At 49.5% G+C, this 27,760-nt stretch overlaps 1 protein-coding gene across 3 annotated transcripts in view; it reads right to left on the bottom strand.

Annotated features, from left to right (window-relative positions):
- HEG1 (heart development protein with EGF like domains 1) overlaps window positions 1-26,684 on the bottom strand; it is a 90,554-nt gene extending 63,870 nt beyond the window's left edge. For all 3 annotated transcript variants that reach the window (XM_047790440.1, XM_047790422.1, XM_047790430.1), the window contains exon 1: window positions 26,246-26,684. In XM_047790440.1, the coding sequence (XP_047646396.1) occupies window positions 26,246-26,471 (226 nt within the window). In that variant the 5' untranslated portion in view covers window positions 26,472-26,684. The remainder of the gene's footprint in view (window positions 1-26,245) is intronic.
- Between the last annotated feature and the right edge of the window lie 1,076 nt (window positions 26,685-27,760).

The raw sequence follows: 27,760 nt of genomic DNA, 5'->3' as shown, positions 1-27,760 counted from the left end.
GGGGTGTAAGACAAATAGAAACGACCCTGCCCTGCAGGAGAGGACAGCAAGGAAAACTGGCCCTTCAATCTTGGTTTTCACTGAAAGGGAGAGCACTTCCATCCAAGAATTTGTAACCATAAACCTAGCCCTCATGTGGGCATGCAGCACATATTCACAATATCTGTGTGGTCTAAACCTCAAGCCCAGGGTGTATTTACAAGTGGTCCTGAACTTTGTGAATATACTAAAAACCACTGAATTATACACAGGCATACCTTGTTTTTACTATGCCTCACAGATACTGCATTTTCTTTTTTACCAATTCAAGGTTTGTGGCAACCCTGCATCAAGCAAGTCTACTAGCATCATTTTCCCAATAGCATTAGTTAATTTTATTTTTTTCATTTAAAAAATTTTTTAATGATTTTTATTTTTTTCCATTATAGCTGGTATACAGTGTTCTGTCAATTTTCTACTGTACAGCCAGGTGACCCACGCACACATACATGTATATATTCTTTTTTCTCACATTATTGTGCTCCATCATAAGTGACTAGATACAGTTTCCAGCGCTATACAGCAGGCCAATAGCATTATTTTAAACTAAGGTATGCACATTTTTTTAGATATAATGCTACTGCACACTTAAAAGACTATAGTATAGTGTAAACGTAACTTTTATATGCACTGAGAAGCCAAAAAAACTCATCGCAGTGGTCTGGAATCAAACCCATATTATCTTCAAGGTACTATGCTATGAATTTTATGGTATGTAAATTACATCTCAAACTATAAACACACACACACACACATCCCGTTGAGGATGAAGAGGAAAAAGTGGTTCTAATATAAACTGCCTCTGAGTACTGGAAGAAGCAAATGTGAGTGCTCTCTAGATGAACATAACTTCAATCCAATTTTATCATTTACTGATAAAATCCTAATTAATAAGAGATCATAGTAAAAATTACATAAACAAGAAAAAAGACATCTGTGGGCAAAAGTTAGCAAACTAGACAAGCAATGACTTCAACTACTGGAATTTTCAAAGAATTAAGTATATAAAACTCCATACAAAGAAATAAGAAGAAATTGAAAATGAGAGAAAAATAGACCATAAATAATGGCAAAAAAAAAAGCAAACAAACTTGAGAGAAATCTAAATGGAAACTCTAGAAATGAAAAAATAATAACAATTAGGACACACAACAGAGGATTATATATGGCTGTAAAGAGAAATTAAGAATTATAAGAGAGGAGTTCCCGTCGTGGCGCAGTGGTTAACGAATCCGACTAGGAACCATGAGGTTGCGGGTTCGGTCCCTGCCCTTGCTCAGTGGGTTAACGATCCGTCATTGCCATGAGCTGTGGTGTAGGTTGCAGACGCGGCTCGGATCCTGCGTTGCTGTGGCTCTGGCGTAGGCCGGGGGCTACAGCTCCGATTCGACCCCTAGCCTGGGAACCTCCAAATGCCGCGGAAGCGGCCCAAAGAAATAGCAAAAAGACAAAAAAAAAAAAGAATTATAAGAGAAGGATGAGATGATATGAAAAGATAGAAAATATGAAAAAGAGGTGAGACAGGAGGTAAAGTGAGAAAGTCCAACATATAGCTAGTTGGAGTTCTAGAAGGAGATGTGAGAAAAAGAAATGGCAATATTCAAAAAGTTAATGGCTAAGTATTTTCCAGAAATGATAAAAAGTATGACTCTTTAGATTAAGGAAGCCCAACAGCTTCTTAGAAAGCAAAATAAAAAAGAAATATAAACCCGTGTCATAGTAAAAGTGCAGGAAAATCATAAACACCAGGTCTTAAAAAAAACCAGAGGAAAAAAATGACTAATCATCTATAGAAGATGGCAATCAGAATAACAGCTGATTTCTCAACAGCAACAAGGGGAGCCGAAAGAGAGTGGATGAATATTTTCAATGTGCCGAGAGAGAAAAAAGTAGGCTTGTACACTTGGCAAAACTATCTTTGAAAAATATCTTGTGACTATCTTTGAAACATTTTCAGTCAGATTTGAGTTAATCAACTACCTCCACTAGACCAAAGTATGAAAAATTTATTTCAAGCAGAAGAAAAGAAAACTTAGATGAAAGCTATAAGATGCAAGAAGAAATAATAAGTAAAGAAAATGGTAAATATGTGCATAATCTAGAGAATCACTGAATTTACAAAATAGTAATTTCTCATCTGTGGGATTAATGAAACAAGACAATAAATCGTGGATAGTAATAGCACCTAAGTCAGGAGGGGATGATCAGAATCATGCTGTGTAGGAGAAAGGCAACTTTAGGTTGTGTCAAAAATGCATTTTAAAGTTCCTCCAGGAGTTCCTGTCGTGGCGCAGTGGTTAACGAATCCAACTAGGAACTATGAGGTTGCAGGTTCAATCCCTGGCCTTGCTCAGTGGGTTAAGGATCCAGCCCGTTGCCGAGAACTGTGGTGTAGGTTGCAGACGCAGCTCGGATCCTGTGTTGCTGTGCCTCTGGCGTAGGCCGGTGGCTCCAGCTCCGATTGGACCCCTAGCCTGGGAACCTCCATATGCCACGGGAAGCGGCCCTAGAAAAGGCAAAAAGACAATAAATAAATAAATAAATAAATAAATAAATAAATAAAATAAAAAAATAAAGTTCCTCAAGCTGACCCTAAAGAATAAAACTGGTAGAACTTGGAATGACATAAAATTTCCATCAAGAGAAATCAATGAATACTGCCTAAAACCAAAACAACAACAGCCAAAATCAATAAACAGTAACGTAAGCACATTATTTAGAAATATGGACATAATTACTAAAGAAATCAGTTGAAGGGGCTGAAAGTGGGAGGCAGAAAATAATGATGGTAAGGGTGGTCGGGTTTTTATAACAGCCTTATAAAACATATCCGCTCTTGAAACCATGTTTGGTAAAAATAAAAATTAAATTTTACAATAGTTGGATAACAAACCAGGATAAATACCTGTGGTACATAAGAAAGGTTTAGCATTCTTATACATGAAGAACATGTTCAAATCCTATGATGCACATCTCAGACACAAAACAATTCACAGAAGAAAATGTGTAGGCAGAGAATAAATACACAAAAGTATGGTTGGGAAGAAATGAAATACAAATCCAAATAAATTTTTATATATTTATTTGTGCCTATCAAATTGGCAAAAAAGGGAGTTCCCATTGTGGCGCAGTGGTTAACGAATCCGACTAGGAACCATGAGGTTGTGGGTTCGGTCCCTGCCCTTGCTCAGTGGGTTAACGATCCGGCATTGCCGTGAGCTGCGGTGTAGGTTGCAGACGCGGCTCTGATCCCGCGTTGCTATGGCTCTGGCGGAGGCTGGTGGCTACAGCTCCGATTGGACCCCTAGCCTGGGAACCTCCATATGCCGCAGGAGCGGCCCAAGAAATAGCAAAAAGACAAAAAAAAAGTGGCAAAAAAGAATTAAAGATAATATCTAATATCACTGCAGGGACTGACAACCGACACTTTCATACAATGTTGGTAAGAATGCAACTGGCACATTCTTTCTGAGAGAAGTATCACAGCCCATGCAAAAAGCCTTAAAAGCAGACATACGTTTTGACCCAGGAATTCCATTTCTGGAAATTAATTCCAAGGAAATCAAGGAAGTGCGCAACGTTTCAGGCATTAGGAAGTTTATCACTGCATGTTTATAATAATGAAAATTGGAAACAACCTAAATTTTTGCAATGGGGAGTCGGTTAACTTAATTATGAGACAACAGTGTTTTGAAGGACTGACTAAAACACATTATTGATACAGTTTTATATATGCAATATGCTTATTTTGTATTGTTAAGTGAAAACAAATTACCTAACAGTATTTACCCCATGATCCCATGATTTGAAAAATGTAACAAATATTAAAAATATAAATTAAAAAAAAAAATCCCTCTCCTAAGAAAAAGAACAAAAAAGGTTCATATCTTGGTAAAAGGACTCCAGGTCTAGAAGCCACCGTGCAAGGAGATTTCTTATATCCCCAGACCTGCCCCTTAAGGTAGGCGAAGCCTTTAGACTTGAAATATAAAGTTGGCTCATGCAAGCTGCTAACAACCCAGCATGTGGGTTTGGGCTCCAGTGCTGTTTCTAAAACATAAGCTGAAGGATGGAGGAGTTGACTTGTGTCTGGGCCACTCGGATGCCCAACCACCCTCAGCCCCAGCCCCAGGCACGGCCACAGCTAGCATCCTGATCAGGGAGTCGTGCCGGTGGCCATCTCTCCAAAGCAGCGAGCGGTAAGACACACCCCTGGTCGGTGCTGCCACTGCTGGGCCCTACTGACCTTGGAGACCTCCTGGCTGGCGGTGCCACCTCCACCCTCTTCACCTTAGTCCTGGGAGTCCTGGATTGGTGAGAAACTGTTGCCTTTCATGTTCCTCTTTATTTCAGGATCTTTCCTTTTCTTTCCCCAGGAACATAGGAGGCAATATTAAAAAGTTGCTTGCAGGAGTTCCCGTCAATAACAAACCCGACTGGTGTGCTTGAGGACGCAGGTTTGATTCCTGGCCTCATTCAGTGGGTTAAAGATCCAGCATTGCCGTGAGCTGTGGTGTAGGTTGCAGACGCAGCTCGGAGCCTGCGTTGCTGAGCCAGTGGTGTAGGCCGGCAGCTGTAGCTCCGATTCAGCCCCTAGCCTGGGAACTTCCGTGTGCTGTTGGTGCGGCCCTAAAAAGACACCAACAATGACAACAAAAAGGTTGTTTGTCAAAGTTACCCATACCTTGTGACTCTGTGTTCTCTTTTGAAAGGTCCTCTGATCTAGAGAAAAAGGAGCCTGCTTCCAGCTTCATATCTGGATCTAGAAATTCAGTTCTTAATAAGTGAGGCTGTAACACACAGACTGTGGTTACATTCAGGCTGTCTGGGTTAGACTTCTGGCTCTACCACTTAATATGCCCAGTGACGTGAGGCAAAAAACACATCTCTGTGCCTTGGCTTCTTCATGTGCAGAGTGGGGATAACAGTACCTAGCACACTAGGCTGTTACGAAGCACACGCGTGACAGCGTTGACCAGTATTTAGCACACAGTTGCTACTACATACATCAGAGCTATCCAATAGATTGAGATCTATCAACTTTTAACAAAAAATATGGAAATAACCTTGGCAGCCACTGCTAACCAAGCATGCACAGCTCAGTCCCCCAATTCTTCTCCAGGCAGCAGATCAGAGTGGGTAGCAGAGGTAAAAGCCCCCAGGCCCTGACAGCAGCTAGGACTGCACCCTGATGAAAGGTCTGAGGCTGGCTGAGTGGCTGCTGGAGCAGCAAGTGACGCTCTCTTGGAAGGTGCAGGGAGAAGTGGGGGTACAGGGTGAGACCCCAGGCCACTTCTGGCATGACAAGCCCCTGATGTCACTGGCTGGGGACTCCAAAGGAACAGTATCCCACTGCCCCCTGCTTAACTCTGGATGTGCCTCTAACTCTTCTTATTGCCTATGAACGATTCCTCAGAAAAGGGGTTAAGAAACCATGCAGGTCAGGCAGGCGCACCCCAGCCCACCCTCTCTGCCATTCAAGATCTCGCTTGATTGTGAACATCTCGTGTTTTACACCACTCCAGGCTGTGTATCGTGCAGAACAATGGGGCAAATGCTAAAATATTTACTGCAGCCCAAGGACCAATCCTTGCAGAAGCCTGAGTTGTTTAAGGGCTTCTAGGATTGACTTTTGTTTGTGGTGTGGCTCCCTATTCAGTGCATGTGTTAACCCTAAGTAAGGGAGCAGTTCAGAGTAAGAACTTGACAGGAACCTACCACATGCAGGAGAAGGTATCAGGGAACCAGCTCTTCCTCTTAGTGGTGAAGGGACATGGGTCTTGGAGAAACGGAAAGGAGAAAGTATACCTCAGGCTGCAGAGCCTGGGCCAGCGGGGTGTGAGCAGAGGCTGTGTCCCACAGGGGCTGCTTCTAGGGCAGCAAGGGTGCTCCGAGGCTCCGGGGAGACTGGCCCTCCTCATCTCACCCATCCTGCTCTCCAGAGGGTCAGAGGCAGTTGCTGAAACCCCGCTTACGTCCCGTGGCAACTGAGCCACATCAATGAGCCTCCCCCTGGAGTTTGAGATGGCCCGATTTCCCAGGTGTCTTTTGAGCTGGAAGTACCATCCTTCCCGCTGCGCTCAGCCCCGTATCAGGCCATCACTTTCCTTGTACCATGAATGGAGATTAAATTAACAAGAGCGTTTTATTGCTTTGCTTGTTTTTTGTTTTTTTTCCAAGTTGACAACTTCCACTTCTGTAATGTCTTAATGTTCCAAAGCATCTGTTTGTGAACCAACATCGTCAGGGATGCTAGCACAGCCCAGGAGGAGGATTTCCTAATTAGCAGCTGCTACAGAGTCGACTCCTCACCACCCACCCCATGATTGGGGATTTTTCGACTTGCATTGTTTCGGAGCAGTGGAGTGCTGTGTGCGGGGAGGATGCTGTGTCATCCAAAGAGGCAGTTTCTTCCTGGTGGCCCGGCCCATGTCAAGTGCTGCCGGTACACCCTCCACTCTCGATTCTGGGGCACAGAGTTGAAGCACAAGCCCTTATCTTCATTTCCCTCCCCTGAGATTCAGATCTCACCACCCAGGGCTAAGTGTTTTCACCTGTTATCTCACTTAATGCATGTGACCGACGGTCAAGTGGGTGTCATGGTACATGGGGGTGACTGGGGGACAGAAATATGAAGTGCTTGTTCAAGGTTATGGGCTCAACAGCAGAGACCCAATCTGAACCCAGGTCTCCTTCCATGACACCTCAGCTTCAAGGTACCAACGAATGAGTGGGGACAAAGAAAGTCTCACCCGCCTTCCCACTTTAGATTTAAGTCCAAGGGCACTGCCCGGTTTCTGAGAGGATGAGATGGTGCCTGTCACATGGACTTTGGAATTGGATAGACTTGGCCTATAGCAGCTGCATGTTATTAGTTGCAACCCTGGGCAGAAGGACTTTGTGGAGTTTTTTGATTTGTTTTTGTTGTCTTTTTAGGGCCACACCCACGGCATAGGGAGGGTCCCAGGCTAGGAGTCCAATCAGAGTTACAGCTGCCAGCCTACACCACAGCCACAGCAACACAGGATCCTCAACCCACTGATCGAGGCCAGGGATCGAACTTGCAACCTCATGGTTCCTAGTCAGATTCATTTCTGCTGTGCCACGACGGGAACTCTTTTTTTTTTCCAGAAGGACTTTGAAATCAGCTCCTGACTCAAAAGAATTCATAGGTCATGAAAAGAATGATAACAAAGAGTAGAGGCTGGATGGAGCATGAGTTTGTAGGATGAGAAAAGTCTGTTTTCAAAATACAAACTTTGGGGTGATGCTATAAACCAAGTGGAAATGGTGGGCAGTTAAACATGTGGGGCTACCGACCAGGAGGAAAGACAAAGAGGGGGCAGGTCCAGGGGAAAGTCAGGGAAAATGTGAATTTGGAGGGAGCAGAAGAGCAGATGAAAGAGACGCAGATGACAAGGGAAGGACAGGATGAAATTCAAAAGTGGGGGCGAGGAAGGTGGCGTGTTCAGAGGTTCAGCAGAGAGAGGCCATGGACACCAGGCCTGCAACAAGGCTGGCGTCGAGTCAACCCAAGTCCCCAGCACTTTCCAAGTGTCACTTGGAAGGCAGAGATGATGGTCATGTGGCTGAGGCTTGAGGTTCACGAGGGAGAGGTTCTGGAGCAGTAGGACACTGACCCCTGCCTGTGGCATCACCCATTCCTGCCTCACCCCCACCCACAAGCTTTCCTGGGAACCCCAACTTGGGAAACACTCTTCAGAGAGCGGTGGAGCTGGTGCCTTGAATCTGCACGCTTGTATGTGCCAGCATGGGTCCTTACACCCATGATAGTGGGGTTCTTTGTAATTTTAAAAAATGTTCCTAAAATTCAGTTGCTCACTCACACAGGGAGGGAGGAAAAGAGGCTCTTAAAAAAAAAAAAATTTTTTTTTTTTTTTGCTACACCTGCAACATGTGGAAGTTCCCAGGCCAGGGATCAAACCTGCACCACAGCAGTGACCTGAGCTGCTACAGCAACAACACAGGATCCTTAACTCACTGCACCATGGCGGGAGCTCCAAAAAGAGGCTTTTTTAAAAAAATGTGTGCCCCTTCTTTTTTAAATTCCCGCTGGTGTGATGGATGGCCAGACACCACAAGAGGAGGAGGACACTGCTTACAGGAACTTTAAGGGAGGATGAAATTATGCTCCTAGTCTCAGAGATAAAATTAAGAAATTCAGAGTTCCCGTTGTGGCTCAGTGGTTAGCTAACCTGACTGAGCAGGTTCGATCCCTGGCCTTGCTCAGTGAGTTAAAGATCCTGTGTTGCTGTGGCTGTGGCACAGGCTCGCAGCTACAGCTCTGATTTGACCCCTAGCCTGGGATCCTCCGTATGCCTGCAGGTGAGGCCCTAAAAAGACGAAAAAGACAAAAAAAAAGAAAAGAAAGAAAGAAAGAAACAGAAAAGAAATCCCACACATTTACAATCTGCACTTTTCATGGCATAATTTCAGGGACCTAAATTATCCTATTAAAGCCTGACATTCTGAGTGGCAGACAAGACAGGTATTCTTGTCCCATTTTACAGCAGAGAAGACTACGGTTCAATACTGAGGTCACCTGCCTAGAATAATCCAGAAAATAAGTGGCAGAGCAGAAACTAGAGCCCAACTCTTTCACTCCAATTTCTTTCCTAATTAACACACCCACATGAACACCAGTAAGGACCAAGAGGAGAAACGCTCAGCCAGCTAGCCTCAGTGCTTTGCATCATTCATTCTGAGCAGGGTTAGGAGATGGGCTGGCTCGTCTTTGGTGCCCTCTCCCTCTCCAAAGGTGACTTCCATCCATAGGGACCACAGCAACCAACCTACTCTGACCTTCACATCAAAGGACTGGGGCCCAAGAGGAGCCGTAACAGTTCCAAACCCACAATCCAGCCAGTGAGTGGCATCTATGAATTTAAAAAAAAAAAAATGTTTACATTCACAATCATTAGGATAGCCACTATTAAAAAAATAGAAAATAACAAGTGTTAGGAAGGATGTGGAGAAACTGGAACCTTGCTTGGTTCTTTGCTGGTGGAAATACAAAATGGCATAGTTAGTGTGGAAAATGGTTTGGCGGTTCCTCAAAAACTTAGACACAGCATTACCATATGATCCAGCAATTCCATTGCTAGGCATACGCCCCAAAGAACTGAAAGCAGGGAATGAGACACTTGTACACCCATGTTCACAGCAGGATTACTCACCACAGCCAAAAGGTGGAAGCAACCCAAGTGCCCATCAACGGCTAGATGGATCAACACCATGTGGTATATGCATACAATGGAATATTATTCAGCCTTAAAAGGAAAGGAAATTCTGACACATGGTACAACATGGGTGAACCTTGAAAACATTATGGTAAGTGAAATAAGCCAAACACAAGGACAAATATTCCATGAACTCTTACTTATTTGAGGTGCCTAGAATAGGTAACACCAGAGAGACAGAGAGGAGAAGAGAGGTTAGCAGGGGTTGGAGGGAGGGAAGAATGGGGAGTTACTACCTCATGCGTTTCTATTGGGAAAATGAAAAAGTCTGGAAACAGACAGTGGTGATGGTTGTACAACATGGTGAATGTACCCAATGCCAATGATTTGTAGCCCTAAACAGGTTAAAATGGCATATCTCAGGCTACACATATGCTACCACAATAAGAAATGTCTGTATTTACTGAGCATCAGCCATGCACAAGACACTATGGAATCTGCCTCGAGGAGCTCACTGCTTCTAAGAGAGACGAGCCTGGTAAACAAATCCCTATGATGCTCCTGGGATGTGGGAGGTGGCGGGGCAGAGGGGTCGCCCTAGGAGTTTGGAAGGCGCAGAGCTAAAACCAGAGTCCCATCCTCCCTTCCCAGGCTGCCGCCCCCTCCTCCAGGTCCTTCCACAGCTGGGCCCTCGTGGCCTCACAGCCTGCACCCCAGGAATGAGGGGGATTTCAGGCCGGATGGCTATAGGCGGATATTTTGGGGCAGGCAGGAACCTTGGGGGCGTGGGGGAGGGCGGCTGCAATCTCACCAGAAAGGCAGCCGCCTACTCAGCTGGGCCACTCCGGGCAGTGTTTTGAAACGCTCCTGCGGATGTAATGATTCTGGGTGGAGGACGTTTAGGAGCCAAATGAGTTTGTGTGAACAAAAGACTCGGCTCTCGATCTGGACTGTCCAGGGCTCTCGGGGAGTTTCGTTTCCTTCCTTGTTCTTACCCTGAAAGGAGCGGCCCCAAGCAAAACCATACACGTTGAGATGTGTTTGGACCTAAGATCCGATGATGCGATTTTTAAAAAGATTCCCCTGGAATAGCCTCTCATAATGAAAAGTATAAAGTTTACAAGGCACATTAACCTTCCCTCCCTGTGAGAGAGTCGGCCTTTGTCCAGCTGACCGTCCTCTGGGGACAAAGGCAGGCCTGCAGGGCTGAGCCGTGACCTGGAGTTGGCTGACCCGGAGCTTCTGGGTCTGGGGTCAACCTTCCAGAAAGGGACTCGCCCCTGAGGTGGCCTGGGGGGGGGGGGCGCAGTGCTAAGGAGGGAGAGCTGCCTATCCAGGCAGGAATGAAAGATGAAGGACCTTGGTGTGACCCCATGCTCCTGGCTTTAAATATAATTCTATAGGTTTAAGGCAGGGAAAAAAAGACCTTAAGAAAAAGCACTAGGGTCAACGGTCATCAGATTCCCATTCGATTAAATAAGTAAACAAAAAGGCCTTCCGCGGGGGGCGGGGAGGGGGCTTATGCCTCCGTTTTCTTTGTCTCTCTCACCTTCTGAAAAGCCAACATCCATGGAGGGGTTGAAGAGGAGGCTCCTTAGCAAAGAGGCAGACGGCCTGGGGGGTGGGGGGTGGGGGCTGCCCAGGGAGCTGGCCTCCCGCGTGGTCAGCCTGACATTCGCTCACACCCAGAGAGGAAGCCCGGTGGCAGGGCTCCACCTAAGGAGGCCTGCCAGGTTAGCGAAACAATAAAGAGGCAAGGAAAACATCCTGGTTCCGAGGAGGAAGGGGAGGCGTGGGGGAGGGGGCAGGAAGCGCGGGCGCTACCGGGGCGGCGGGCGGGCTCAGCCAGACGGGTCCGCCGCCGGTGCAAGGTCTGTGGTCCATTGACGCCGCTGACCTGTGTGAAGTGGCCCAAGACCCTAAGGAAATCAGAGAAGCATCATTTGTTTGGAGAGTTTACAGGGTTAGAAAACGCGGACCGATGATGTCGAGGTCAGGACTGGGGAAGCGCAGGGGAGAAGGTGGCTGCCGTCACTGCCTCTGGTGGGGTGGGGAGGGGGCTCAGCCGGAGCCCACCGGGAGCCTGCGCGCTGTGTTAAGTACCATCTTATTTCAGGAGATGAATTAAAAGGTTACTAATAAGCTTTTAAAATGAAGATTGGGAAATCTGACACTTGATTCAAACGTAACCAATATTTTAAAAAATCAGTTGTATGCCATAGCCGGTTAAGAAAAAAAGAGAAAGCGGGAGAAGAAAGGAAGGGGGCTGAAAAGAGAAATGAAAACAAAAGGGAGAAACTTACAGAAGGAGGGAGGAAAAAGGCCAGGGAGAATTTTTTTTAAAAAGGGACTCCTGCCAGAGTAGGGTAATTATTGGTTATTATAATAATAATGGCAGCCCAAATAGGGGAGCACTTGCTCCCTGCAGGCTCCTGCTGAGCACCGCCCAGGACTGTCCCCGTGAATCTCGTGAATCTCCTCTTGCCAGCACTGGGAGGGAGGCACCCTTATTATCCCTGTTTTGGTAAGGACACGGAGGTGCAGTGAGAGAAGTAACATGACCAAGGTTACATGGCAAACAGTAGGACTGGACATCAACACAGGTCTGTCTGACCTCAAAGAATGTCCAATTTGAAAATATGGAGGAGTTCCTACTGCGGCTCAATGGGTTAAGGACCCAACGTAATCTCTGTGCGGATGTGGGTTCAATCCCTGGCCTCGCTCAGTGGATTAAGGATCCCCTGTTGCCACAAGCCGAGCCACAGGCTGCAGATGCTGCTCGATCTGGTGTTGCAGTGGCTGTGACGCAGGCCGGCAGCTGCAGCTCCAACTGGATCCCTAGCCTGGGAATCTCCAGGTACGCCCCTAAAAAGAAAAATAAATAAATAAAATAAAATAAAATATGGACATAAAGAATGAAGGACAAAGACAACACCTTCTGAAAGGGAAAGCGGGAAAGGGCTGAGGTGTCCCCTGTTCATGCCCTACCAGGACGCCCCCAGGGGACTCCGGGATCCACACTGCAGCTTCATGACTCAAGTGGGTGACACACCTTGACAGCCTAGGTCACCTGCTTCCGAACGGCATTACGTGTAATTAATTCCACCTAATCAACAAGGGATGGAATTTAGGAAGAGAAAGGAAGAAAGGGCAGAAGAGAGGGTGGGAGGAAGGAAGGGCGGGAAGAGTGAGAAAAGGCGGTGGCAAGACAAAGATGATGGAGGTGATGAGAGGACGACAGAGATTAACGGGACTGTTACCCAGCAAAGGGCGGTAGGGTTTGGGGAAGGAAAGGGTGACACGTCTGCATTGATAAACGACTCTCTGTGGTATTGAAAATGAAGCAGGATAAGCACATGGACGAATGTGTGGCTGTTTGGCAGGTGGCGGAAGGCACAGAACGGGGTTTCTGCAGAGAAGAAAGGTAGTGTGGGAATCACTGCCTCAGAGAAAACAGGTGCAGCCCTGATGCCTTCCCTCCACGACTTCCTCCCTGCTGCCCTCCCGCCCAGAATGCCCCGCTCCAGTCTCCTTGGCTTTCTGGCAAAAACTGGACTCATTTCTCATACCCAGATCCAAGGCCACCACCTCCAGGCAGCCTTCCCCAGGACAACTCTCTCCCTCGTCACGAGTCTTCTACTTTGTTATACGGTTATAACTGTGATTCCATGTCTGTGTCCCTTACGAGAGACAGTGGTGCACAGGAGATGCTCAGTAAATGTTTGCTGCGCTGAGCTGGAGGGCCAGGGGCAGAGCTGCAAGAACATTTGGCTTGATGGGAGGGGCAGGGATGGGAAGGAGCTCTTCCACGGGGGCCCCCAAGAGGACAGAGAGATGGAGCCTTGACAAAGGCCATGGAGATTTCCTAGAATGTTCTCCCTCCACCTTCTCCTCGTCCTCCCGCCTCTCCTTCTCCATGGAGCCCCACCTCACAATACTAAAACTGGCCAGGGTGTTCCCGGGACCATGTTTACAAAGCTTGTCCACGTGGAAGGATTCATTTCGCCCCACAACAGCACTGTGAGGTGGACGGGGCTGGTCTTCTCGTCTCCATTTTACAGATACAGACACAGGCTCAGGGATGGAGCGCCTTGCCCAAGGTTATAGTCAGTTCACTGTATTATGACTCAGATGACTTGCTATGTCTACACTTAAACGGGCTTTCACAGTCATAATTGTATTCACTCCTCCTCAAAAGCCTTGCTAAGGAAGCAGGATAGAGAGATATTACCCTCATTTTTAACATAAGGAAAGTCAGACCCAGAAACGTCAGGCAGCTGCCCAAAGCCACAGAGCTAGAAAGTGATGGGTCAAGAGCAGAGGTTCTCTGGAGTTCCCGTCGTGGCGCAGCAGAAATGAATCCGACTAGGAACCGTGAGGTTGCGGGTTCCATCCCTGCCCTCACTCTGGGTTAAGGACCTGGCATTGCAGTGGTGTAGGTCACAGACACTGCTGGGATCCTGCGTTGCTATGGCTGTAGCGCAGGCCGGCAGCTGTAGCTGATTGGACCCCTAGCCTGGGAACCTTCATATGCCTCAGGTGCGGCCCTAAAAAGCAAAATAAATAAATACATATATACATAAAATATAAATTTAAAAAAAAAAGAGCAGAAGTTCTCTGACCCCCACAGAGCCCTCGAGCCACCGCTGGCACCTGTCTTGCCAACGCTGCCAGCAGCTAGAGCTGGGAGCACGTCATCACCACAGGGACAAATTCCGAGCCAACCACAAGAATTCATCTACCCAGTGAGTCTAATCCTCTTCAAGGAGGTCCCATTAAGACCACACTTAGTCCAACAATGCTGTTGTTGGATGAAGAAGAAGAATGCTGGAGCAATTTCCTAAAATTCTCTAGTTTTTAATAGATCCTGCAGGACATTCTCTTGAGTTCCCTGGATAACAACAATTTTTCTTCCCTAGATGAGAGGTTGAGAGTATTTTGGAAGCAGACACAAATTTAAAGCCCCATCTGGTAACTGATGCCGGAGATGAAGGTGGATGAACCCATTTTGGATCCAGGAGGAGGTTTTATTTTTTAATTTTTTAAAATTTTATTATTATTTTTTACAGGAGGTTTACCTGCAAAAACAAATCCAGCAGTGAGTTGCTTGTGGCCCACACACCAGCCTTGAATGGGGCTCCCAACTGTTTCAAACACTTGAGAGGCATGGGTCAACCATCTCCAAAGGTTCTGACCTCACTGGTCACGGAGGTCCACCTATGACAGGTTTTCAACGTCTTATTATTTTGGAGTCACACCTCACATACTGGTTTTGTTGACTCCTAATTGCTTCGTGGGTGTTGACCTGGTCTCCTCGGATGATTACAGGCAAGGGCTGTGGCCCTGAGTTTGACTTCAAATCTTTAAACCTTGCTCAGAAGCCCTACAACACTGTGAGGTGGACAGAACTGCATGCTCGCCTGCATTTTACAGATACGGAAACGGGCTCAGACATGAAAGAGGCCTAAAACTAATGATGGACAGAGAGAGAGTTCTAAAAGACCAGAGGTGAGGTTGGCAGGGGTCGGGGGTGAGAGAGGACTGGGTACAGAGGTCCCTGGAAGGTGGCCTTGAGCCCTTTGCATTCAGAACTTGTCCCCTGTCCAATGCGCCTGATGGTGAAGGGGGCGTTGTCACAATGCAATGGTCAGTGTTAACAGGCACTGGTTTCAGGAGCAGCATCATGGCCAGTACTGATAGAGCTCTCTTGCCCCACCTCCTCATCATCTGCTTTACAAAGGACATAGGACATTATATTCCCTATATATTTTTTGCGTGTGTGTCTTTTTTTTTTTTTTTGTCTTTTTAGGGCTGCACCCGCAGCATATGGAGGTTCCCAGGCTAGGGGTCCAATCAGAGTTACAGCTGCCGGCCTGCACCACAGCCACAGCAACACAGGATGCGAGCCGCATCTGTGACCTACACCACAACTCACGGCATCACCGGATCCTTAACCCACTGAGCAAGGCCAGGGAACAAACCCGAAACCTCATGGTTCCTAGTCAGATTCGTTAACCACTGAGCCACGACAGGAGCTCCCTCCCTGTATATTAATAGCCAGTTTGACAGAGGAGAAATGGAAGGCGCAGAGAGGCTGAATAAACCATAAGGTAACACAGCAGGCCACTGGCACTGCTGGGATCTGGACTGAGGCTGTCTGACCCCCAAACTAGGACCTCCCCAGTCTGTGACTGCAAAGCCAGCAGGGCTTTCATTCATCCACACCTGGCAAAAGATGATCCCAGAAAAAGTCTTACCCCATGACAGCAACACATGTCCTGGTGGCCCCAAAGGCCACAGGAGTGAAACTCACCCCTGTACTGAAGCTGTTTCCATCTCCTCCCAGGGAAGGAAAATGGAGTGGGTTTCAACACTAGCCCAACATATGACAACCACCAGTCTTGACTTTGCCCAAAGAACAATAACCCACCAGATTACACAAGGCGTCTCTCTCCTGCATTCTCACTACACCTTCCTCCAATGTGACTGCCTTGGTTCAGTGGCGCAGGGCCAGCCGGAGAGCTTGACCTTGACCTCTGCCCTCTTCTCATCACCCGTCTTCCTCCCTGGTCTTCATCTCTCAACTTATCAAAGACATTAAGCAGAAACTTGTCAAACTTATCAAATCCATCCCCTTGCCTCCAGCAACCCAGGTCCTTCCCAGCCCAGAGAGGTGGGGGCTGCTGTTATTCAGGGTCTTTAGTGAGTTCCGGGCCTCCCCACCCAGCCCCGCAACAACCCCAGGAACTGGGAACACAGAGCCTTGCCTGTCTCGTACACCACCCGACCTGTATGCTTTCCCCAAACACTCTACGTGACAGAATAATACTGTGAAGTGCAAGTACCCCAAACCAAAATAGAGCTCAGGAGGAATGTGTCCTGTCTGGACAGCCTCTGTAGACTCACCAGCTTCTTAGGAGATCTAATGACAAGAGCCCTAGACCGCCCAGTGGTGCAGGAGCTGTTGACGTAGCACCAGGGCAGTGGGCGGCCACAGCTGGACAGATGTGCCCAGGCTGGGCGCTAGGAAACAAAGATGGATAAAATCCACTGCTTCCTCTCAAGGGGCTGCAGGTCTAGTGGGCTCCCAAGTACACATGCAGAGCCACCGTGGAGTCCTTGGCCTCGGCCCTCACACGGTCCTCGCTTCCGGACTTCAAGCGAAGGATCCTGGTGCTGAGTGTCCTCATGTTTTAGACCAGCTTCGGGGAAGATGGGAGGTGTTCACAGGATACAAATGGGCCCTCTCAGAAAGGGAGCTTCAGCACGGCATGGACCAACCCTTCATTTCATCAAGAAACAGAGGCCCAGTGGAGAAGAGATGTGGCCCAAGTTACACGATGACTAAGAGCCAAAACTTGACCCTGGAGCTTTTAGACCAGCTTTCCCCACTAGCCACACCAGGTGCTGGGGCACCCTTTCTACCTCCAACTACAGCTCTAACTGGCACTATGATGGCTGTGACACTGCTTCGCTGGTTTCTAGAACCTTTCCAGGACCTGTGGCACAGGCTGACAGCTGTAGCTCCAATTAGACCCTTAGCCTGGGAACTTCCATTTGTGGCTGGTGCAGCCCTAAAAAGCAAAAAAAAAAAAAAAAAAAAGGTGAGAGCCCTAAAATGAAATGGACAGTCTTCTTTTTCCTCCTTATTTTATAAATAAGCCTTTCTATCATTTAATGAATAAAGACAGATTTTTTTTTTTTTTTTTGGTCACCTTCAGCATAGGCTAGGGGTCAAATCAGAGCGGCATCTGCTGGCCTACACCACAGCCACAGCAATGCCAGATCCAAGTCTGGTCTGCGACCTGCATCACAGCTCATGGCGACAGCAGATCCTTAACCCACTGCGCAAGGCCAGGGATCGAACCCACATCCTTATGGATACTAGTGGGGTTTGTTACCGCTGAGCCACGATGGGAACTCCCCAAGACAGATCTTTTGAGGTCCTGTCTAAACCTAAGAATGTAGGCTTCTCTGAACAAAAAGAGAATTCTCGAAGTGTTCTTATATACACCAAACAAAACTCCCACAATTTAAGGGATCAATTATTGCCAATGAATTGACTCTAATTTAGGAAGATGCAAGGGCCCTGTGGTGGTCTTTTGCCCCTTCTATTCCAGTTCCTTCTAAAATCCATAATTCCTTTCTACCTGGTCACTCTGGCAAAGCATTGTGCTAGGCTGCCGCGCTGCCCAGAGGTAGTCACCCTGTTCACAGCCGTGGGGCAGAGCTTCCCCTGGCAGTGTCCCCGAGCTTCCTGTTCATCAGACACCCTGTGCAGTCAGACACCCAATGATACATCTTCTCTTTAACTTGCTGGAAAAAGTATAACTTGGTACAATTCTAAGGGGTCCTTTGGTAGTACTGCCAAGAATCTTAAAATTTTCCACATCCAGGAATTAACATTAAGCAAATAATCAGATATAAATACAAAATTTGATGCCTAAAGATGTTTATCACAGCATTATCTATAATAGCGAAAAACTGAATGTAGTCTTTATATCCAACGAACAAATAGCTAGAAAAAACTTATGGTATAATGAAACAATATCCATTCTGGATATTCATATGCCTATACACATGGATTGATATGTAAATAGGTGGATAGTTAGAGATAGATAACTTTATATTCCACATCAGTAAGAAATAATAACATTGCTCATATTGTAATATATGTCTAGTAGTTGGAATATAGGTGGTATTTCATTTATTGCTTTTACTTCTCTATAACTTCTGAATGTTATATGATAAACATATAAAACTTTTATAATCAGAAAAAAATTAATGTCTAAAAAGGACTTTTAAATTTTTGAAAAAGGAAAGACGGCCATGCAGCTTGGAGATACCAAAATGCCAGCACTTTACTGTCAGCCTAAGTCAAAAACGTCACCTGACAGCCTCACTGTTGACTGGCAGCAAGCCAGGCTTCCTGGGGCTGAGGGTCCCTGGTCTGGTGGGGGAGCAAAGGTCAGGGAAGACTGGTCCCTGCCTGACACGAGGGACAAGCATCCTCACCCTCTGACAGCTCAGGGGCCAACAAGGGAAGCGGGACCACGGCAAGCAGAAGGCGAACACTCTTCTGCATCCAAACCCTTGACTCCAGAGATCCCGCCACAGCAGCAGCCCAGCCAGGGACCCTGAACCACAGCCCACATGACAGCTTGGATGCGGCTTCTCTGCTCCACTGGCAGCCCCTCTGCCCTCTCCCTCCCCTGGAGAAGACGACTGTTGGGTCCACAGTCCTACTGCACCGGGGGTACAGCAGGAGGGAGGCATGGGCTCGCCCACCCTGTGTTTCGCTGGTCCAGGCTCATGATGACAGCTCCGTCCCAGAGACAGTCCTGCAAGCGCGCATTCCTCTTCCCACCTCCCACTCTCACATCTAGAGCCATCATTTACTCCACAAGCCCACCAGGGCATGCCACAGGTCAGACTCCTACCTAGGCTGGCTTCCCACAGTCTATTCCCCATACTACCCCTCTGCCTAACCCCCCTCCAGGTGCCTAGAGGACAGTCTGCCCTCCTCGCCACCTCTCACAGCCCCACGGGCCTGCCAGCACAGGCTCCTTCTCTCCATCCTCAGGGTGTGTGCACTGGCTGCTCCCTCCACCCGCAAGGCTGGTTCCACCACAGCCCAGGGCACACCCTGTGCCTCGTCCTGGATGGGAAGGAGCTGGGTCTGTAGAAACAGCAGTCTGGGGGGCTAGGACAGGGAGCTGAGCAAAATGAGGCCAGAGGGCTGGTGGGGTCGGACCTGTGGACCTCGTGTTCCTCCAGGGGGTCTGGATTTTATTCTCAGCACAACGGCAGAGCCCTCAGAGGGTGTTTGGTCGGAGAGTGAGCTGACCTGAACTGTATCTGAAGCAGATGGCTCTGACTCCTGTGAGCAGAGAGTGGAGGGAGAGCTTGAGTGGACATAGGGGATACAGAAAGAGCAGCAGAGATGGAGAGGGCGGATTTGGGATCTATTCTGGAAATAGAACCAACTGGAGTTGTGCGTACGTGTACGTGCGTGCGCACGCGCGCACACACACACACACACACACAAGATGTGGAAGGTAGGGGCAAAGGATGATAGAGGTGGCTCCTAGGCTTATCCTTTATGTAACGAGGCGGAGGGTGTTGCCAACTCCTGACATGGAGGAGTCAGGAGTCAACACTGGGTTTGGGATGGGAATCAAGGGCTCTTTTCTCTCTGCTTGTCCTCTTTCACATCACTCTGAAACTTTGCCCAGGGAGGCCAACATCTGCTGTCTCCCACACAGTAAGCAGACTTCTTCCTGCTCTACCAAAAGCTCCCCCAAATTCTCAGAATCAAAGCCAGAGGCCTTCCCTCAGGCCGCATTCTCCCATCTCCCTTCTCCTTTCATGTGGGACAGGATCTGGATGAGACAAGACCCAGCAGATACAGGTGAGCTTACACGCCCGTCCCTAGGCCGACTGTAGGAGTGTATGCACACACTGCACACTATACTCAATCACCCACGACCCACAGCCAGCCCCAGGCTGCACGGCCTTTTCAAGGCGCCCTCCGGCCGGCCTGGCCCCTGGGCTGGCACGGCTTCCTCCCCACCATCTAAGCTGGGTGTTCCCCATTGGGCACCGCCAGCTTCCTCTTCTCCCAGGGCATCTGCTGCTGCTGAGGCTCATGCTCCAGACCGAATATGGCCCTGACCTCGTCCTGGTTCAGTTCTGCATTCTCAGCTGTCCTCGGAAGACTTCTACTGGGACAGGCTGTGGTCTTCACAGTGAAGGCTCTTCAAATGTCACAAACCAGCTCCTCTCCATCCACCACCCCCACCACCCCTGAGGCCAGGTGGTCACCAGGGCCTCCTGCCTGGGCCCTTGCATGGCTCCCTTTCAATTTCCACTCCACCCGTTCTAGTCCATGCTGTTTTCAGTCTTTTCCTCCTAGCCTATCAATACCCTGCCTGCCAGCCTTCTTGTATCTCTGAGATTACTCCTGGGCTGGAATGCGGCAGATCTGTGTGTTCGGTTCATCCATGAGGCCCCAGCACTAAGCACCAATGAACACAGAACAAGCGGACATGCTGCTCGTTCCTCACAAGCCCTCAGGGGCTCCTCAATAGGGATGAGAGAAACCGGATTCCTTCAACAGGCCCCTAAAGCTTTCCTTCCTTTTGGACCCAATCCTCCTTTCTAGGCTTGTTTTCAATGATTCTAGTTAGGCTGGAGCCTAACTAGTCTTCCAAGTCCTCTCCCCCACCTTCCTGATGGTTGATCACTTGCACGTTAAAAACCTGGAGCCTTTCAATATTTGGAAACTGCCAAGACCCTCACTGCCTCTCTGTCCATCCGTATCCAAGCAACTCTTTCTTTCCCCCCCACCCCCCATGTCTCCTGGGACTGCCCACCCTGGCTGTCCCTCCACGTCTGCATGTGGCAGCCCGTCTCCATCCACACTGCTCAGTAAGACCCTCTCATGGCACTGCTTCAGCTCTGAATCACTTGTGCATCGTTACTGCACTTTTTTCTGGTCTTCTTTTTTTCTAGGGCCGTGCCCACGGCATATGGAGGTTTCCAGGTGAGGGGTCTAATCGAAGCTACAGTTGCCAGCCTACACAACAGCCAAAGTAACATGGGATCTGAGCCATATCTACGACCTACACCACAGCTCACGGCAACGCCGGATCCTTAACCCACTGAGCGAGGCCAGGGACCGAACCCGAGTCCTCATGGATACTAGTCAGGTTCGTTAACCTGTGAGCTACGATGGGAACTCCCATTACTGCACTTTTGAGACATGTGGTGTTTGTGCTCTAACAAGACTGCATGTTCCCTGGGCGCTGGCAGATTTGCACGGCATCCTCCTATCACCCGGTGCGGCTCCTCACACAGAAAAAGGGCTCTGTAAGTATTTTCTGATGTACACATCAGTCAAATGGGATGCAGACTGAGTCCTATGCCACACTCTCACAAAAGACGAGGGAAAGGATGGGATAGAAACATCTTTGTTTCTGTCTACACAAGATGCACGATGAGTGGGTAGCAGAGGGCGTAGATGATCAAAAGAAAATTTTACAGCCTCTGAAGAGGGTACAGGCTGACGTCTCCTCCTACTGAATGGGTGTGCATAACACTGCCTCAGAATATCAGCCATGTCCCCAGGAGAGAGCCCATTAAGACAGCCACCAATTCATTTCAGCTTCGTTGCTAATGAATGTCGCTACCTCTGGCATCATTAACCTGTGGATTGGCATATAAGTAGGGCGGAATTCACAATCGCCATATACAATACCGTTTTTACACATACAAGGACTTGTGGCCCCACCTCCTTTCACTAGAACTCTACTCGGCAGCCTTTCTCCAGTAAGAGCCACTGCCATCTCCTTATCCTGTCTCTCATCCCAATCCTAGTCCCTACTCTCTAAAAAAAGGTGAGAGCAAGAGACGGAGGAAGAAGAAGGATGCACTGCAGAGGATCCTGGAGATCTAGAAAACTCTCACCCCATTTTACAGGTGAGAAACTCAAGGCTGCTAAATATATTGTGGGAGGAGCAAATGGCTTTGGCCAAATCTATTTAAATTCTTCCTCCTCCACATACCGCGTGGTGTAACATCCCCAGGTTTCGGTGTCCACGACTGTAAAAAGGCAGCAATATTCCTCGCCGGGTTGTTGTGAGGGTTAAACGGGGATGAGGAATGTGATCCGACCACACAGGTGCTCAGAGGGTAGGAGTCAAAGAGGGGCCAAGCCGAATCTCCCTCCCTGGTGCTTCCTTCCCTCGGATCCTTTTCTTTTTTTCTTTTGTTTATTGTCTTTTTAGGGCCGCACCCACGGCATATAGAGGTTCCCAGGCTAGGGATCCAATCGGAGCTACAGCTGCTGGCCTACACCACAGCCACAGCCACGCGGGATCCAAGCCACGTCTACGACCTACACCGCAGATCATAGCAATGCCAGATCCTGAACCCACTGAGTGAGGCCAGGAATCGAACCCAAGTCCTCAGGGATACAAGCCGGGTTCTTAACCTGCTGAGCTGCAACGAGAACTCCGCCCTAGGATTCTTGAAGGGAGGGACATTTATTGCAGCTGGAACCTCTCCTTCACACAAAAGAGGGGGTGAGGGCAGAGGGCAGCCTCTGAAGAAGGCACTAAGGGGCTCATGAAGCCACAACTGCCATCTGTGCTTTGCTTTTTTTCTGGGCAGCTCTGAGACAACATGCCAAGAACTCTAAGAACACTGCTTTCAGCCAGCTGGGCAGGGCTGCTGGAAGGCAGAGGGGATTGCTGGGAGGGCAGAGGCTCCTTACCCCGGGACTTGGGGTGCAGTCACTGCCTGGCTGGGCAGTGGACACTTTTCATTCTCGCCCTGCCCACACCATCCAGCTCTGGGCAGGAAACAGCGGCTCAGCCTTTACACACATGAGGTTAGAAGGATGTGGCTTTTAAACACATCGGGGCCAGGGTGAGTCCCTTTCCCCACACCTCTCCTTCTATTTAGGGTGCCCTCCATCAAAGCAAGAAGGCTTCTCAGGAATCCCCACCACCACCATGCCCAGCCCCAGCCAGGATGGTGCTGAAGGAAAGCCCATCTCCCTTCCCTGGGGGCTGCCTCCTGCCTCGCCTGGGTCTTCACTACACTGTGTGATGGTTCCCTCCACCGCAGCTAGAGCTAAATGACAAGTTGGCCCACAAAGTTACAGCAATTCAGGCGACAGCTATGTAACAGCCCAGAAGGGGCTGGGCTCACAAGCGCTTCCTTTACTCTAGGGAGCTGCATTTTTTTAAGATTATTATTCCTTGGGCTGGCTGCTCAACTTCTCAGCGTCATTTCCCCTTTGGGTGGGAAAGTTCTTTCCTTCTGCACTGATTTTCGTTATGACTTAAGCCTCCCCCTCCCCATCTCTTCCCCCACCCCGCGCATTTGCCGATCTCACAATTAAAGCCTATGGATTGCAAAAGTCAAAGTGTATAAACTTAAGCACTCAGCTTAGAACTGTGGCTCAGCTCAGAAACTCTGAATTGTTAAAAGAGAAAAAAAAAAAAAACCCAAAAACACACACAGTGAGAAAAAGAAAACCTCGAGGACCTGGCATCTCTATCTGCACTGGCTGAACACCAAGGTCAGCTGAACAGCCTGTGGGTGACAGGTGGGTGCAAAAGTTTGACAAAGGACACACGAACGGGAAGGAGGTGGGGCAGTGCTGCCAGCCACGGACGTGTGGTCTAAGGCAGGCAAATGACCCACAGGCAGAATACAAGTACGGTTACTCAACAGTGAGAACCTTGAACTCTGCCAAGAGGAAAAGGGCTAGAAATGGCCCCAGGGAAGAAAAGGACATCATCTCTTGTCCCTGCTGTTGACACTGTTTTTGGAAACCCAGGTCACGAGAACCAGGCACTGACCACGAGCATCCTCGAAGCAGAAGGGGCAGCAGGCGGTTTTCCCAATAATCAAATGCAGCACCTCATTTGTAAGATGCAGGGCTCATTACCTCAGGAGCAAGCCCCCCTGCCCCCACCCGCACCCCCAGCACAAAAGCGTTGGTGCAGAACCTGACTGGCCATCTGTCAGGGGTGCTGAGACAGCAGACACCCACACGGGATGCCGTGTGGACCAGAGGGTCTCTGGAGACCCCTGCAGTGTCGAGACATCACTGCCTTGGGAAACAACTGATTGTGTCCTGTAGTACATGGTGGCTGATCAAAAAGGGTCCAAAGAAGATCTCAGAGGTTCTTAAGAAGCTCAGACTCACTGAAATCACTTAAGGCTGGCTTTCTTGTCCATTGTTTCTTTTTTCCCTCCAAGTGACATTGTTTGGGCCACCACAAGAAAAGAAGCACAGGGGCTCCCTGGATCCTCAACCATATTAGTGAATTTAGTGAAATGAGACGTTTTCAACAAGTAATTCATTTCCTCTCTTCTAGGCTCTCCTTCCTGACATCCCACCCAAGATCCAGCTTTAGAGCAGCTGAAGTGTAGTCACTCCTTAGGTGGTCTTCGTTGGGGCACCCAGGGAAATCCTCTTAGGTAAGAGAAATTTTGGATCAGCCAGCTCCTGCCTACCTGTTCTCTGGGACTCTAGCGTGCATTTCTCCAGGGTCTCATGCACTTGAAACCTCCATCGCTCTCCCCCTGCAAAATGAATCTTTGCAACTAGGCAGGTGCCAAAGCCAAGACTAGCAGAGCTACCAGCCACACCTGTGAGGAAGTGTGGGTCACTTATGGTGGCGGGGGTGGGGGTGGGGGTAGGGTGTCCCTGACCAGCAAGGGAGATCAGCCCCAATTCTTACCTGCCGAGTCCCGTAAACCAGCTGTCTCCACAGTCCCTCTCCCTGTAACACTTAGCTCTCTGTCATGCGTGGGGTCTCTCAGATATAAGAGAAGGAAGGAGACGCATGTGCCAGCCTCATCCAGCCAGCCCCAACATGTCAGCATCCTTCCCACCCACCTCCTAACAAGATCAGGCCCTAAGAAAGCCTGACTGCTGCCCAGCGAGAGCTGCCCCCAGGTCCTGAAAAGGCCTGAATCCCCTGTACCCCACTTCCCATTTAGAAGACTCACACATTCCTGCAGTATTCTGTAGTTAGGTTTCTAACATAAGAAAGCCAGGAAATGTTCTCTTTTATGTTCTTGAGTCCTTCCCGTGGAACGTAAAACAATGTACGCTGTAAGTCACCTAGAGTTGGGGTCATGGTGGGTGTGTCTCCCGCAGACCTTTAGAAGCTTCTTTCTCCTCTCTCTTCCCTTACAGACCCTCAGTTTCTCGATCGTGTGCCCGTGATGGAGAAGGTCACAAAGACAAGGCTTTTGCAATGATGGGAGTACTACTGCATAGAGCTGAGTTTTTATGAGAGGATCTGATTATTTTCTAAGCTTTTTTTTTTTTTTTTTTTTCTTGTTTGATGGGAGGAGGCATCTCTAGGGGCAATGAAGCAAGTGAATTCCTATCCCAGGAAGTTTGTGTGACATGAGACACTTAAATGAAGTGTCCAGCAGGACGATGAAATCTTCTCAGGCTTCACCTCAACTCCAGGTCAATACCTATCCTGGCTTCTCTGAGAGAATGTATGCCTTGCATCACTCCCAGGAAGGCAGCGGCTAACACAGCCCTGCTGACTTTGTTCAAAGCACTTTCCACTTATTTTTACTTTCATTTTGTCACATCATCATCAGGAGGCCAGGAAGAGTGGGTCTCATTACTTCCATTTCACAGATGGAGAGGCTGAGATCCAAAGAGGTGACAGTCCCCAGGTCACAAAGATATTATGGATAGAATTCCACTTAGTTCTTTGCATTTCTCCCAGACCTAAAGAAGGAACTGAATTAAAAGGTCCAGAGGAGAGAGGACAGGTCCCTCTCTGAGCAGACAGGCAGTGGCTGGGTATGGAGCAGCGCTCTCAGGAACCAAAAGGGGAGGAAAGGCGTCTGCCTTGCCGGGCTTCACCTTGGAACCCCCCCACCCCCGGCCCTACCAGCCTCTTGCTTTAGAGTGATTCAGTAGAGTTTGGTTTCCAGCTACACCCTTTTGCCCTTTACAAATATCCTCAAGGCTAGAACCTTAAAGTCACTTATTTAAATCTGAAAGTCAGCCTCTGTACCAGGAGAGGCCCTTTCTGTATCTATAGGAAAAGAATGGAATTGTGGAACAGACTGGCCAGTTGTTATCACCTCCGAAGTGGGAGAGGCTCTTTGTAAGGTTCGGAGGTATTTCTCTTTCTTTTTTTTTGTTAAGGTAGGTGTACGGGGGGTCCAGGGTTCACCATGGCAGATAAGTTTTCTTCCAAGGGGTAGAGAGAGAACAGGATGGTCACACACACCCCAGTACAGCCGGCGGCGAAAGCGGCTAGGAAACCACTCTCCCAGCTCGCTGCCCTCCCTCCCACCCCAACCCCAAGGGTCCCAGCGCGCGAGGGGAAGCGGAGCCCCCACCGGGGCTGAGCGACGCGGAGGGGCCTAGGGCGCGGGGATGCAGCCCTGGGCGCGCCCACGCCCCCAGCGCGAGGCTCGCGCGGCGCTGGTCCCTGGCACTCACTCACCGGTGCTCCCGCCTCGGGGGACTCGGCCCGAGGGTTCGGGCCGCGTCGCGGTGCCACGCACAGCGGCTGTCCAGCGGTGGCCCGTAGGCGCGGGCCCGTGGCGCTCCGGGGGCAGCGCGGGCGGCGGCGGCGGCGGCTCGCTCTCGTTGCGGGGCTTGGGGGCGGCCGGCGGCGGCAGTAGCAGCAGCGGTAGCAGCAGCAGCAGGAGCGGCGGCGGCGAGGCCATGGTGGCGGCGCCCGCCCGCGCTCACATGCCCGGCGCGCGGGGTGGGCGCGGGGCGGCCACGGGTGCGAGGGAAACGGGCGGCGGGTGCCGCGCCGGGCTGGGGAAGTGAGCGAAGTGAAGCTGCAAGCGCGGTCCCCGCCTCAAAAGTTGTGGGGAGCCGCGGGAGGGAGGCCGGGGCCGGGCGGGCGCGGCGGAGGCGGCCCCGGCGCCGCTACATGCTGATTAGCCCGGGCGGGTCGCGGGGCGGGCGGCTCCTCCTCGGGTTGACATCACCGGCCGAGCGCGGCCGGGCTCGGCCGGGGCGGGGAGAGGGCAGGAAGGGGGCGGGGGCCGGGCCCGCGAGCGCCGGCCTGGGACTGCGGGGGGAGGTCCTCGGAGCCGGTGACCTCGGACACACACACACACGCACACCCACCCTCCCCACCCCCGATTAGTATTGCCTTGCCATTTGCAGAAAATTTAGAAAACCCGAATCCTCTGAATCGGGGACCAGAATTTCTCAGCTCCTTAAATGCACAATCGGTGAAAAGCAGGTACTGGGTAATGTGATTACCATTAAGTAGATCATACAAAGTGCTTTGATATGCGAGGGCAGTGGAACCTGTGCCCCTGCTTCCGATCCCTACTAATCTTAGCCACCCCCCACTCCCATACACACACCCCCTACCGCCTGCCGCCCCCCGCCCCCCGCCCCGCCTCCTCCAGGCCCCAGGGCTGGGGCTGATTTGGCTGTAGCCAAGCCTAACACCACACCCTGCAGCCATCGCGGGAGTCATCCTACACCCCCCCACCCACGTCCTCTCAAACCTGGAGTCCATCCCCAGCCCACCCCTGCCTTTGGCTCACACCACAGTTCTGCAGAAATGTCATGGCCGGGACACCCAAACAGGCTGCAGGGAAAAGAAAACTGTGAATTCAGGCAGGGCTAGGGCAAACTCATATCTGGAAATGGGCTGCGGATAGCAAATTCAACAGAAGGATGCACAGAGATCCCTGAATTTTAAATGGAAACCTTTCTGGGGAGAGATTTGAAGATTTAGTATAGACAGATTTCCCTGGTAAATAAAGTTCCATTTGTGTCCCTATCCCCTCCGTTGCCAGGATATAGAAGATAAAATGTCTAAATTTTAAGACTGTACTCTAAGCCTCTGCATTTCCAGGTGAAAAGGGCTCCAAATGGGAGAGTAACTTGCTCAAGATTCTGAAGCTATTCCCAAAGATGAAGGGATTAATCTCTGAAGGACCATGTGGCATTATTAATTCTGGTCCCACAATTTGGAATTTTCAAT

This window comes from Phacochoerus africanus, chromosome 1 (assembly GCF_016906955.1).
Source record: "Phacochoerus africanus isolate WHEZ1 chromosome 1, ROS_Pafr_v1, whole genome shotgun sequence".
Classification (NCBI taxonomy): domain Eukaryota; kingdom Metazoa; phylum Chordata; class Mammalia; order Artiodactyla; family Suidae; genus Phacochoerus; species Phacochoerus africanus.
This window is presented reverse-complemented; position numbering and strand designations above follow the sequence as displayed.